This window comes from Teleopsis dalmanni, chromosome 1 (assembly GCF_002237135.1).
Source record: "Teleopsis dalmanni isolate 2A chromosome 1, ASM223713v2, whole genome shotgun sequence".
In the NCBI taxonomy this organism is placed as follows: domain Eukaryota; kingdom Metazoa; phylum Arthropoda; class Insecta; order Diptera; family Diopsidae; genus Teleopsis; species Teleopsis dalmanni.
This window is the reverse complement of record NC_051846.1, coordinates 204276517-204292493: the sequence shown is the minus strand read 5'-3', so window position 1 is coordinate 204292493 and position 15977 is coordinate 204276517. Positions and strand designations below refer to the sequence as shown.

At 33.2% G+C, this 15977-nt stretch overlaps 1 protein-coding gene across 1 annotated transcript in view; it reads left to right on the top strand.

The window, feature by feature from the left end:
• LOC119667104 (putative mediator of RNA polymerase II transcription subunit 26) overlaps nt 1–15946 on the top strand; it is a 36642-nt gene extending 20696 nt beyond the window's left edge. The window contains exons 4-6 of the mRNA XM_038076389.1: nt 11647–12355; nt 13015–15464; nt 15530–15946. Coding sequence (XP_037932317.1) covers nt 11647–12355; nt 13015–15464; nt 15530–15754 — 3384 coding nt within the window. The 3' untranslated portion in view covers nt 15755–15946. The remainder of the gene's footprint in view (nt 1–11646; nt 12356–13014; nt 15465–15529) is intronic.
• Nucleotides 15947–15977: the final 31 nt, after the last annotated feature.

The window sequence follows — 15977 nt, the reverse complement described above, 5'->3', positions numbered from 1 at the left end:
GTCATAATATTTTGCCCTTAAACGTTTGGTTGGATACATTTTTGTATCGCTATATTTCCAATGAGATACTCCATTTCTACACTTAGCAAGTTATGATGCTCATATGTGTGTACTTCCTACCAAAATATAACCAAAAATAAAAATCACTAAACGAATTTAGCCTCAGGCGAGCGTTGAATACAAAATTTATTTCCTAATATTTTTGTTAAAGAGAAAACAATTTACTGCATCGAAAAACGCGCAATCTGTGGGTGTAGTCTATATGCTCTTCGTGTTATAAACTTTCTTTTATTTTTTCATCTTTTAAATTAAAAACTTTATTTTTGTTTAGAATAATCCAATTCAAGAAATAATACAATTCATAAAGAAGCAATGTCATTGAATAAGATTTATTATTCATTGCCATAGGTCACTATCGTGATGCCTATTTGATCTAATACAGGTCACAAGTCGTATAATATTACCGAATAATATTAATAATATTGATTATGGTCAAGTTAGTTACATATTTAAGTAGATTGTTATGTGAACACCGAGAAGATTAGTTGATGTTAGCTATCTTCACTTATCACAATACATGACTATCTGCTAATGTCAAATATAAACATTTACGAAGTTACAAGCAAAAGTAAAAGGGCTGATCTCAGATGGTTTTCGAGCAGCTTAATCAGATTAATAAAAAAAGCTAATAAATTTTTTTGAAATCAAAATAAACTCAAGTTTAAATTAATTATCTTCTTTAAAGTAGCACCTTGCAAAGGTAGGATTATAGAATGTCGAAAAATTTTGTAAAATATAGTTCGAAGACTTAACCTTGGTTTTCATTTGGATCTTTCGGTTGCCCTAAATGGAGTGGAGTGAATTCAACTAGCTTTCAGTTACTTAAACAATATCTTAAAACTATAACCAAAGAATATTTTAAAGAATAACAATAGATCTATTTAAGTTAGTTTACAAGCCTTTTTGTACAAGGATACAATAAATCTATTAAATCAATTTCCCATTTCAATAATTATAATAAAAAGCCATAAACATTTTATTGGCTGAAAATTAAACAAATTCATAGTAATCTTTGACTATATATAATACTGTTAAAATTAAAAAAAATTAAAGCAGGCTGTTAAAGGAAGGTCCAATACACATATTGATTGAAATTGCTTTATATGGCTTTATAACTGTAATTGTAATATTTTTTATGTTTTAATCACTTTTATATATTAATGGACCTTTAAGAGTCCATTAAAAGTTTTAAATCTTAAAATCTATATTTTATTTACATTAACCCAATACTTTGGAAAAAACTATATGTTATTGAAAAATTAAATTAAATACCCAATCAAATAAAAAATAAAATTTAGTATTAATTATAATAATTTTCAACTTAGTCTTATACCCATACCTTTTAATAATATAAATCTTGACGCTTTGGTAAAGAGTCTTTCAATGTCTTTGCAATATAATTATAGGGAAGTCAGCATTATTGTGAGCACAAAAGATTTCCAAGACCCTATTTTTACATTGAATGTTACTTAAGAGATTATTTATTTATCCTTAAACTTCAACACAACATTTATTAATATTGTCTCTGACTCAGTAGTGTAGAAATTAATGAGTAATATTACACCATATATGTTAGAAATACGTTTTCTTATCAACTTCCATAGATATGAAAAAAATAAAAGATCAACAAACACAAAAGAAAAAAAAATAAAGCAATAACTATATACAAATAGCAAATTTTTAATGAACTCTATATACTTCTTAAGTTCACATATGCTTTAATAAATACCAAATAATCAATAACTACAAGATGAAACATATAAGTCAAGTACGGCTTAGAGTCCGTTGGCTAATGAACACTGACTCTGAGTTTCAAATTTGGCAGGGCACGAGTTCAACGCTTGGTTCTTGCAGTCTCAAAAAATTATTTACGAATTATTAAATAGAAAGAATCATTTCAAAACTACTGTTGATAGTTACCTGATAATACTCGAAACAGCTCTATGATCACCCAAAAATTCAATTAATTAAAAATAATAAAATTTTGTTGTTATAATTCACTACTGTTAATTTATTAAAAAACAGGTTCTAATCAGAAAACAATTTCTTTCGTCATAATTGACTTTGACATAAAAAAGAATTTAAACTTAATACTAGATTCGCACCAATGGTTAATAAATAGTCATATATATATAAGTATATATATATATAAGTGTAAACATTTTCAATCATTAAAAAAAAATTTTAAGCTACCTATAACACACAAAATATTCTTTGGCGTGAGTAGACATAAGTGTAGACTCACGTTTTATACAAAAAACGAAAACAGCTTTTGTTTCTGTATATAGACAAAAATGTTTTGATATGAGCATAGATCTCCATGGGGGACTGTAAAAGGCAACAACATCTACCAAAACATTTACAACGACAAGTCATCGACAAAAGCCTCACTTGCGAGTGGCGGCAAAAATAGATGGAAATAACTCCAAAATAGGAAATTGAAGTGAAATCGCACGTGAGAATGCCATGGTTTTTGCTTTATTAATTTCGATAGCTGCAAGGATATCAAGGATATCAAAAAGAACAATACGCAAATTCCGGCAATGTTGCGTATACGCCACCGTAGCACATACGTGCGTTTCATTGGAGCACAGAAATCACAAACGACGCTTACTTTTTATTACAAAATTTCTATTTATGCGTTAAATTTATTGCCTTTTGAAATCAGTATCTTTACATAGACTAAATGAGAAGAAAAAAACTCAAATCACGTTACTATTTGCTGCTGATAATCAAAAATAAATATTTTATCAACAAAAATTTACGACCTGCAGCGTTTCTCTAGCAACATTACAACGCACGGTCTGCGCTTCATATTATGTGTTTTCATTGCTGTTTGAAAGCAGATATGTTCTTGTCTATCATAGTGCTATAATGGTGCATATACATATATATATTGTACTGTGCAATATTTGTATATATGTGTGCAGAAATCTTCATATTCAACTTTACTCCTGGTTTCATTGTAGTTAAACACACAAGTTGATAGGATTATTTACTTGAATGAAACTGCCGCTACTGTTGATTTTAGCTAAATTGCCAGCGTATCATAATATCTCATCTTTTTATAAAAACAGGATAAATTTCCATAGATCATGTGGCGCCTAGAGTGAAGTGGGCATATTTTCTTTTATTTGCTTAAGTATTTTTTGTGTACTTTTGTGTGTTTCTAGAAGGAAAATTGGTTTTTGCAAGCTTTTATATAAGTGGTTAGATTAGATTAGAATACCCGCCATACAAATGAAGTACGTAATGAAGCCCTTTGGGTTACACAAACGAAATTCGGTATTTAACCTTTAAGTTGAAATTGTTAAATATATTAACTACATTAAGCACATTCAATTTTATTGCGCAGAATAACAATTTTCGTAGAAATTAAGGATCATAAGTTTAATGTTTTTGTTAATTGCTCTTGATAATCAATTTGGTTTTGATGATTTTTTAATTTAATGATTCATGGTATTATATCAAATTAAATCCTTATGAGTTGGTATGTCTTAATTTATTAACAATTATTATTACTTTTCTTTGTAAAATTAGAGCTAATACTTATACGAACAAAGTAGCTTTACTGTTAATTGCAAATGAAAAAATATGATACAAACAATATTCTGTATATATTCAGTGATGTCGTCTTGACCCAGATCAGGGTTAGACAGTCACAAGAATAGAACGCAAGCTCCCAACCGCCTTTAGAACATATTCGACATTTTCTTTCCTCAAGTATGCACATCTTGTTTAGATGATAACGTAGGCCATGATGACCTGTTAGATAAGCCGCTAACAATATCGGTTCTGTTCTACTGAGGTGCAACCTTAAATGTATAGAAGACACATACATTTTTTGTTTTGAACCACAGTTTGATGCTTACCAGAAGCGTCAGTAGCGACTTCTTTTGACTACAAACTTGTTGTGGACCAATCTATTCTACAATAAGGCAATAGTTTACAAAATTGAGTGGCTGCTCTACTTCTTGGAAAGTAACTGCGGACTAGCTGCCATCAATTTCTTAGTGACCAGGCACATGGCAAGTCAAAATGTATGGGAAAGGAAAATGTTTTTTTGCACGATTAGTAACTCAAAATTCTCTTCTTTCCTTCTTTTTCTTTGCTTGATCAAAGCCAGTTAGCGTTTAAAGCAATTTTATTCAATAGAGTTTGTGGTCAGCTAGATGGTCCACTGTGATAAGAGGTCCTTCAAATACTGATAATAAGTTATTCAAAAAAGTTATTCAAATTACAGCATTGCCAAAAGTAACACAGCCATAAAGTAGTTTAGGTATAATTGGTCTCTTTATTGGTTTGGCCATAATGTCTTAAAGAAGGGTGACCCTAAAAACTTAAGTCTAGGTCTGAACGAGCTTAGACATAAATACAATATGTGTTCTGGTGTCGTATCATCAAGAACCCGTAAATACGCCCCATGCCGTCATATAGTTCTGCGTCTTATAAAGACAGCTATTAACCCAGATACCTCTAATTTGCTTCTATGTATTACTATTTGTCTGTTGCAAAAATAGTCATATATTAAACTCCGACCGTAGCTGCCAAGCGTATCCATAGAAGAGGCGTCTAGCTAAGTCCAGCAAAGTACATATTATAGTACTTTGCAGGAAACACTTTTGATTTTCTATAATTATACTTCTTATAAAATATATAAGTTAGAATATAGAATTCTTAGAATACTATATTTAATTGAACATTAAACATTAAACATAGGTATAACATTTTTAATATATAAAATATATTATATATATTTTTAATATAATATATTTGTTTTTTTTTTTTAAATTATATTTGAACCAATATTTTAACTTTATTCTATAGTCATCCTCAAGGTGCCCTTAAGATTACTTAATTAATTATAGACCCGATTAGCCCGAAAACAAAATTATAATTAAAAAATTTTTAATCATTGAAACAATAAAGTATTAAAATTTAAATAATTTTTATTCGTAAGCTTTAAACCTGTTTAACTTTCATTTCTGTTGAACTTCAGTGAAAGCATTAATTTAACTCCTGCGTATTTATTTTTACTATTTATTTTTGCGAGCTGTGAAATACCACCTCCTTAATCACAATCAAGATTTAATGAAACTTAGAGTTATTTACTACATTTTTACTAGCAGTTTATTTAGTTAGTTGATTTATGCTTCAATTTAAACTTATCTCTCAACACCTGTCAATGTTAGTCAATTTGACTAACACTGTTAAGTACGTCTGTCCACTAATCCAGTTTCCATTTACATTGAAAATTGCAACTGCACAAGTACGACGGAAAGTATCTTTTACGACGAGAAGCACATTTTATGTTGATTGCAAGTTTACTTACCTCTCAACAGAGGATGTGCTTTTAATTATTTATGTATGAGTTTGAACTCTTCGAGTACCAGACCTTGCCTGTTGGCAGCACCCAGCTTTTCATAATTTTCAAACGAACTCGTAATTTTTAATGTTTGTATATAAATTTCTTGGACTGTTAAGTCTGTAATAAAAGTATCTAAGGTTATTTAAACTAAGAAGCAACTCAATTGATGGTTGTAATTAAATAAATACAGTAGAACGATTTCAATTCTATAATATTTTATATAAAAACTAAACAAAAATAAATAAAAGAAGAAGAGTAGAAATTTGATATGTCCTAGTAAAAACCACACACCGACTAATGGGAATCCTTCTGTTATATTCAAGTAGACATAACGTATATTTTACAAAAGTATCCTTTTCAAGTCCTTTGCCATTCAATGTGATGATATTGACAATTATAAGTGGTCGTATGTGTGGGTGCCATGTGTAGTAAAACATTTCGTAATTACGTTTTTGTGGTTATCAATACTGATGACTCGTTGCATATATCACTTCCATTACAGCTGTTATTGTGGGTATTGTTGATTTTGTGACCATTATTGGCAATGATGGTGATGAGACAGTTTGCTATTTCATGTTTGTTATTTATTTTTATACGAACATTAATTTCATGTTATTTGTTATTTTTAACAATACATTCGGTGAATGTATGGTGAAAGCAATATCAATGTTCACGTACTCCGGCAGACAGACATTCAGTACTCATATTTCTGCATATTCACATTCAGACAAAAGAAGCACATTTCGTGCAGTTTGTGGTCGCATTTATAAAGCAGTATTTGCTCCCTTTCCATCCTTAAAACTTATTAATGAATAGCAATATATTTTATTTCTGCTCATTAAGCAACTGCAATTTTGTGCAAACTTGTAATTTTTAATGCAACTATGCAATTACATATATTATGAACTGCTCCCCAAATGGAAATATTTATTGTGCATTGTTTCAATAATGATAATTAATTACTCAAGCGTGCTTAATTATGCATACAAAGATAACTTCATGTGTTTATATATATCCGACGATAATTAGAATTGCGATATATATCAATTTGTCTTATTAAAACAAGCTGGTGTTGATTTATTTCGTTAATTACTTACAAAGCTATTTGTAATATTTATAAAACTTTAAGGCAAGAAATCATGCAAATTGTTACTGAGTTCTTTCTGTGCTGAAATTTTTAATAAAAGATGGTAAGACCCAACAATATGCAGGCATCTGTATACAATCTGGCCACTTTCCACTAGAAGGAAATCCAATATTTGCATTGAGATGCCCTGTAGAGATAATAGTCTTTTGGTAGGTTTACTTAGAGATCACTGTAGACTAGGGATCCATGCTGAATGATTGAATCTCCCTTTTAATCATACCTGACGCAACTGTCAGGAAGACGATGAAAGCGCATCTCATCTACTCTGTCCTTACTCAGCTCTTGCACAGCAGCGACTTAACACTTTAGGAGCCCCCTTTCTTGAAGAACTTGATCAATTACAAGACTTCTCACTCACTTAACAGTAATTATTAAAGACATTTGTATATAAATTATATTTAGAGACTTTACAATACTATAATACATAATAAAACTGTTTTTATGTCACCATTTCACGTTATATGATTTATTAATATCAATTTCTTCGAATTTTCTATAATAAGTTGGAACAACTTATTATTAGAGTATTGGAAGCGTGTGCGAAGTTATTTTTGGGATGCTCTTCCAGTATATTTATGTGATTACACTTGGTATTGTTTAACTCGTCTTTGAAAAAGGGAATTCTAAAGTCCACGTGGATTTTCTTATTTCTTTTATATAACAGGGATACCACTTATTGAAGCGAATGATTTTGAATTTTGTTGGCTGTATTGACAGAATAGCCTCGTAGTTGGACGTCGTTTGTCCCGATTGGTTTGACTAAAGTATTGTATCATTAAAAAAAAGACTCATCAAAGAGATATATCCTGAACTTATGACATATTATAAGAAACATTATACAGTTTGGGTGAAAAGTTTTGAAAAGCGAGACCTTTTGCCCAGTAAAAGACACAAAATATATATACAATTTAAACTTTTTATCTTTCATCTGAACAGACTCAGATGTTTTTTTCGAACTATCAATTCAGTTTTGTTTTGCAAGCCATTTGAATCTGACGTGGTGGTGATTTTGTCAGAATGTTGATATGTTATTTATTTATTTTTAATACTTTTTTATGAAATATAGAATATAAATCCCATATCTTTTAAAAGTTTTTCTTCTTTGATTAGGAACCAACGTTTCGAACATTAAATGGAGACTGTCAAAAAAATTCAGTATGATAACTTATCGAATTAATACATATGTAAATAAAACTCTTGGCATTAGAATATATCTATTGGATGTATAGTTTAGTTTTGATAATTACATCTTAAAATGATGTCATTTTTTTATTAAAATTGAATTATAATAATCCTGAAAGCATAATCCATATATGTTTTATGCGTTAAGTGGTTTAAACGATTCAAAAGTGGAGATTTTGATATCAGTGATAAAGAACGTTTTGGTCATCCCAGAAAATTTGAAGAAGATGAATTAAAAGCATTATTCTCTAACAAAAAATACGCTTCATATAAAAATGCAGTATAAGTTTTTAATATATTTCTAAAAATATTTGAAATTTTTTTTAATTCCGCTCAAGCAGTATTAATAATACTTTAAATGTTTTTGTTGAGCATATCTCAACAATATGAATTTATATTTTAGTGCATAATTTCATATCATTAAAAAATACTTTATAAAACAATTTCAATGTAGTAAATCAAAACAAAAAAAAAAAAAAGAAAAAATTACTCTTTTAGTGGATAATTAGAAAAAATGAGCAAAATAAAACAATGCTTAAATAATATCACAGTCCCTGATACGCGGGGTAGGGCACGCCAAGGTGAGAGCACATATGTTGTCGTTGCATTTGTTGCCATTTACCAAAGCCCCGTTTTAAGTAATTCAAGCTTAAAATGTACATCAGTCATTTTTATTTATTTCTGCTTAAACTGTATTTGTGTGAGGGCCTTATGTGCCTTATGTGCTTTATTCCAGCACTTCACATACGTGAGCTGTTGTATTTATTTTGCTTTAACTCGTCATTGTCACCATTTGCGGAACTCATTTCGAGTACAAAATTCAGTTGTGTTGGCAGCGGTGCAAAAATGTTGTTACTGTTTACTGTTGTTGTTTGCCATTGGAGTTGTTCTCGCTTTTGTGCATATACACAACATGCACCCCCTCACTAACCCACTAACGGTGGGTGACGCCATATTTGCTTCACCCGGTGGGGAGGTGAGTGTTTATAAATGTAGTGCAAAGTATTCAAAACCCCAACCAAAGAAATGCTATAAATTATGAAGCTCTCGTGCTGCGGTTGGTTGAATATTAAAACATGGTACACAGTCGGTCGGTTGGTCTATCTCGACTGTTTAGTCGCTTTCTTGTTATGTTTTGTTATTGGTATCATTGTTTTTTTGCTTCCATACTTTTGGTTGCTTTGGTAGCACATTTGTTTAAGTTTTTGACTTAACAGTGCACGACGATGACGATGGCTATGGTGATGATGCTGACGCTGATGCTGATTCTGATGATGATGATGCTACTAAGAATGGTTTTTAGTGTTCTTTTTCTTGTTGCTCTCCTGCTGTTATTGACGAAGTTTTATCATAATGATGTTAATAATGATGATAATAAGAATGCTTCCCATTGTGTTGCTTATATTAATGTTGCACGTTCGAGTAGGCTTTTATTAAAAGGCTTTATATGTGTTGCGCTTTTCTGACAATAGCAAGAGAGAAAGGTATTTACGTAAAACTGAAACTGACATTGCAGACGAAAGGACATATGATATGTAAACTGTCTGCACTTCTTATCATATTCATTACTTCATTGATTGACGAGGAAAGTAGCATATTACATGTCAAAATATATTGTTTTATTTCATTATATGTGAAATAGATTTACATGTGGAATAATGACAAATTAATCATTAAGAAATTTGACAACAACTTTATTGTCTCCACGTCAACAGCATTAACTTCCCATCTTGATATTTATATATAGTCATGAAGTAGCTTTATATTTCTATCAGGTTTTTTAATCGATACAGCCTACTGTAACTAATTTAGAGTATTATTTGAGTTAGAAAAAAAATAAATTAAGTTATTACCAATAACCGAGTTTAACCAGATAGCAGAGGGTTCCTACATTTCTGTAACTACTTTACGAGATTCTGTTCTGCAATTTATGGATAAAGACAAATTTTTATACTGTTGTAAAGCATCACAGTATGACGGAAATCCTTAGACAAATCTTCGTATTATATGTTACTTCAATAGAGTGCAGCATAACGCTGAACTCTGTATTGGTGAAACGTTGAGTAACACATCTTCATGCGGTGACTACGGTCACAGCTCCATTTCAAATCTTTTCAATTCTACTTCAAAACATATTGATTACATCTGTCGCATTCTTAATTTTGATTGGTTAATGTTAAGTTAATGTCACGTCTTCTTTTAGACACCTGGAGGTCCCCCATTAAAAAAGCACCTAACTATTTGTTAATGATTATATCACCACCATATTTTGCTAGTGGTCTAAAAGTAGGCAGATGTGTAGATAGTGGCATTTTTTTGAAAGGACTGAATAAATCTATTTATTTTCCTGGTCATTTATTAAGAAACCTATAGTTCTGCTAGGATTGGATAAAATTTTTAAAAGGAATATATTCATACCATTAGACAGTCAATAGTATTACACTGCTTTAAAGTTCGTGAGATCAGTTCACTTTATATCTAGCACACTTTTTGACTTAGTGAACAATGCACACTGACACTTGAGCTGGAATTTAGTTTCCTTTCCTTTTCTTAATTCTTTTGAAGAAATTCGTTAGAGAGCTTATGTAATATAATAATTATATACTTTTCCCCCTACTCACAGACAGTAAACTATAATCGTAGTTGACAAACTTATAATAAACATATCATTGAAAAAAATTGCGTCGCCTCTTAACCCAACCCAACCCCGGCAGATTACACGTTGTTTTTCTTAATCTGGCAATATTTTTAACGTGATGAATATATTTGATTTGAAATCTGGCATTTATTCGTAAAATTCATTGTCTTACGTTCTGAAGAGATGTAATACCGTGTCTTCACAATTTTCCAGAATACTTATGATTTGGCAATTTAGTTTGTTATTATCATTCCACTCAGGTTTAAACAGATAATATTACTAAGCTACTGTAACTTTCTGACAGATTTCCTAATAGTACATTATAGAGCCTATTCCATCTCTCAGTGTCATATCAACTTCGGCATAAAATATTGATCTCTTTTAATACTACAAAGCCCATATCTAACAAGACATTCAATATTTCCTTTATTTTATATACTCTAAACGCATTTCGCACCTGTCCTAATAAGTTTCCCACCTTCTAAATTATTTCTTTCTGTAATATTAATGCCAACTGGGTGGTTACAACTGGGTAACGTCATGTATCTGAAATATAAAGCTACATACACATTCATAACGAGTAATATTTCTTCTAAAAATGTGAATATTTTAAAAATTTATCTTCAGGCGATACTCAATTTTCCGTTCGTAACATTTTACTTAATTAAGCAAGTGACATGCAAAGCATAATTTTAATTACCGTAAATGTTAAAGTGTTCTTGCCTAACTTCATTTTGTTAATATTCTCCCCTCATTCCTCGCATATATTAACAAAAATTATTTTGTGCTATTTAATAGCAATGAGAACTGGCAAAGGAATCGAGACTCTTCAAGAAGGCATAATTTACAAAATTTGTTTGGTACCAGCACAGCCAGGATGAAATCAAAATTTTATTCGAACTTTTTGCTACGAGTTGGCAAGTTTACACTGCAATCGAAAGAACGGGAGCGACACATTAAAGCGTTGCCAGCGGCAATATTTTCATTCAACTGTACACAAAGTGTGAAATCCTTAATTTTTTTTCATTTGGCGTCTCGTTTTACAAATGAATTCTCTTCTTTTGGAAAAGTAGCATAATATTGTATTTATTTTTTTTTTATAAAAAATTGCCTGAAAACATTTAAATTTAATTCAGGGCAACAGCAAAAAATAATTGCTTGGTTACCTCGTTATAATTGAGTTAGAAAAAAATTTAATTAGAGCATGAAGCAATGAAAGATTTTCATTTTAATTTTAATTCAATTTTTCAGATTGCTTTTGCTGAAGCCCAACAACAGCAAAACCAATATCAACATCATCAACAACAACAACAGCAACAACAACAGCAGCAGCAACAACAATTGCCACAACACCAACAAGGTCCACTACCACCACCACCTCCAGCAGCAGCAACAGCTCCCTTATCTACATTACCAACTGCGAATGCAACTTTAAATATTGTGTCAGTTGCTAACATATTACCACCAAACAATACACTTCCAATCCAACAACAACACCACACTTTACAGCAACCACAATTTCATCAGCAACAAAAGCATGCAACAACATTGCAACAACATCATTTACAACATCAAAATAAGCACCATAAGCAACAACAGCAACAGCAACAGCAACATTCAACAACACAATTAAAATCGCAAAATCAACGAAATCAACATCGTCTACCACATCCGCCCTTACCGAATACTATTAAGCAAGCATCGGTAAAAATTATCGAAGGCTATTCGGATCCGAAAGATACGAAACGTCATAAAAAAGTCCATCATAAAAAAGGTAAAAGACGCGCTTCACATAAAAATCAGCTTTTACAGCTACAACAGCTGCAGCAACAACAGCAGCAACAGCAACAGCAACAACAACAACAGCAGGAACCGCCAACACCAACACCACAGCAACAATTGCAATTGCCAGTAAAACCCAAGGGTTTCCAAAAAGATAAGCGGAGCAATTATAGTTCAGGTAAGTGGGCACCATAGCGAGGTACTAATCGCCACTCGAAGCCAAATTGCTTTGCAGAAAAGTAAATGGGGGTTTCATTAAAGCAGGGTTGTTAAAAAAATCCAAGCTCAAGCCCTTTTTGGGGGCAATTAGCCGCACGTGTGTAGTTTTTTATATCGTTCATATGCCCTTCTGCATTCATAAACAATTTCAAGTAATAAAGACGATTTTTTGCTAGACTGACTGTTGAGTGATGGAGTGATCTGTTGAGGATAGCAAAAGCACTTCGTAACGAACAGAACTAATTTTAAAGTCCAGAATGGAATTTACTTTATTCTTAAAACTTTTCAAGATTGCAGCAACTAATAAATAAAATAGCGAATAGAAAGTTTGCAAACAACTTCAGTGGCGAATCAACACTTTTGCTTTTTGTTATTTGCATACTGCAGTAAAGCAAACGCGGTTAAGGACTACAAGGAGCGATGGAATGTAATTACTTTAATTTGTCGCAAGTCCTTTTTGCGCTTATTCTATTTCACAATACGCCGCTAAGCATTCTGGCGTGAAATGAACCTCTTAAATCAATTTCACACTTCAGCTTCAGGCTTAACCACTTAATTTAAATTTTATGTAAAATAAAATCTAATTATCTTATTTTCTCAAATCGATTTTACTTTCAGATTCATCTGCACCAAAATCATCAGATGATGAAGACGATAACCATTCCATAAAAGTTCCTGAACTTAATTCACCTGATAGTATATCGGATGATCTAGTACGCCCATTGCCACCACAATCGCACCGCAGTCCACGCAAACTAGCTGTTGCACCTACTGAAACTAGTAAACGTAATCCGTCGCCATATTATTATTCCGATTTATTGAAGTCGAAAGAAACTGCGTCTAGTGTCACTGACAAAGAAACTAAAAACAAAAGTCGGCAATCTACTGTTTCTGAACCACCGCAATTAACACAACCGCCTGTTAATATTGGTATTTATCGTAAGAGTACCAGTCTCGACGTACCCGAACGCGAAGAACGTGCCGAAGAAGACGACGAATTCGAAGAAACCGAACCAACAAACAGTACCATATTAGCTGCTAACGACACTCCAAAACGTTATTCCTTCACTGAAGACGGTGTTCATATTATACGCTGCGAGTCTCCCTCAACATCTACATCAGAAGAATCGGACTGCAGTGAGTGTCAGAAGCGTCGTGAGTGGCATGCTAAAGCCTTAGCATTAGTACGTAAAACTTGTAACGTACAACCATTAAATACCGCCGTTAACACTAGTGGTGCTCCCATTGATTGTAATCACGATAACGAAAACTCTAATTGTGTGCCATTTGAGGAAGATTTATTGTCCATGCCGCCACATAGACTGCTAGGACCTGCAGTATGTGCATGCGTTGCACCCACTATTGGCGATGATATAGATGATTATTTTCGACCACGTAGTATTTTTTATGTACATCCACAAGGCGTGCATGAATGTGAAGACTGCTCACCGGACAATAAACAATTGAGTACAGCAAACTCTCACAGTGTTCTCGATAATCAATCCGATAACTGTTTAAACGAAGACGACGACGAGATGTCAGGTCGCACTCGTCAAATTTATGAAACTGCTTTTGATTGCAAAATAGCTAAGTCGGATGATGATTTAGACGAAGTCGATCGTATAACTAATCACTCAGTACTCATACAATTAAATAATGGCAATAATTTACCAACAAAAGAAATGCGCACAACAAAATCATCGCACAGTAAAAGTCGTCTAGAAGGTAAACGTTTAAAAAACTCAAAAAACCAAGCTCTACAAGAACAAGCTACTAATTCCGGCAACGGTAGCAGCAGTGGTTCACCACTAACCGTAACCTGTGTAACTACTAACAATTCTTGTACAGCTGATAAGAACAATATCGCCGGACTTTCTAATGATTTGGCCAATGCTCATATACATGAGCAAAATGTGGATCAACAAAACAATACAACCACTACATGCACATCCTCATCGCAACTGCCAATGCGTGGTTATACACCATCGCCACCATCAACAGCACCGCTGCCTATAAAATTTCCGGGAAAGCATGATCGATTTTTTATGAATAGCATTAAGAGTGCACCAAATCTACCATCTTCCAATCCAGCCCATCCCAGATTACGCGATTTACGTCTTCCAATACAAACAACACTACGTCAACAACATGCTCTGGGCTCTTCAATCGGCACCAGTAATGAGAACAGCCTTACAGATAGCGCTTATGTGAATCCACCATCAAGCACATCACATCATTTACATCTTCAATCGACAAGCAACTCCAGAACTCGTGACAGGCCACGTTCATTTGTGCTCGAGTCTGGACGAGTGCTGGAGTTACGTAAAAGCCACGCTTCCCACCACCACCATGTAGGAAATGGCGGTCGCAGGCAGCATAATTACTCCTCGACCGAAAGCATTGCCACATCGAGTAGTGGTGGCAGCATGGAATCGTTGCGTTCGAGCACCAGCGAAGGCAATCGCAGTACTTCCAGCTCAGAGTCAAGGCACTCAACATCGTTGAGTTCACATAGCTCTGAATCTGGCAGCTCGAGCGTCGCATTCCCATTACGAGCGCCAGTTGTCATTCATTCCAAATTGCATATCCTAAGTCCGATTTCAGACAAATCATCACAAGAGCCGGCATCAGAACTATCAGAACAGAATAAAACACAAAACACAACGCCTGAAGATGCAGTCCAGCAGCAACAACAACAGCAACTACAACAACAACAACAATCACATGTATTAGCAGCAAATGTGGATATGGCACGCACTATACCACAATTACAAATTGATGCACTCAAGAAGAGAAGAGCACCAGCAAATAAAACATTATTGCACTTAACTGATGAAATGCTTGGTTCGGATAGTGGCATCTCTTTGCACTCACGTGAGGATGGAAAATCTGCCATTGGTTTTCAAAAGTTCACGTTGCCAAAATTAAATTTTCCACCTTCCGATAAAACCAACGACAGTGGCATGAGCGCCGTCGGGGGAATGAGCAATAGTGTTGGGCTACCACAAGATTTACGTGATCTTCCATTCGATATGCCAAAGTTAAGACGCAGAAAAACATTACAGCAGGTGAGTAACACATAGATATTTATTTTCATTTAAAAATTCGTTTAATTTGTCTAATATATGTGCAGGATGCTTGCACTTCTGGTAGTGCAACTTCTGTGGATTTGGGTGATCTACCCTTTGACATGCCGAAGTTACGACGCCGACTACGTGCCAATCAAACGGAAATAAATAATCTCATGGTACACAGCACTGAATCGAGTGGCATATCTCAAGCATCGTCCAGCCATTCAATGCGTGATGACAACAAAGCCGCCATGAAGTTAGGTAAGTGCACATTTTATATCCATTAAAACACACTGCAGCTTACGGAAGCTCATTTTCGGAATAAACTGTCCGCAAATGCATTCATGTCCATCAATTTAAACTATAACCGTTCTGGGTTGTGATATAAAGCAGTATACTATGTGAAGGGTAAAGAAAATTATTTTTGTGAAAACAAGCTAAATCAACATAAAATCAGTTTTTGCACGAAAAGCCATTGCAACCGCAAGCTGAATACAATAAGCAACCCCA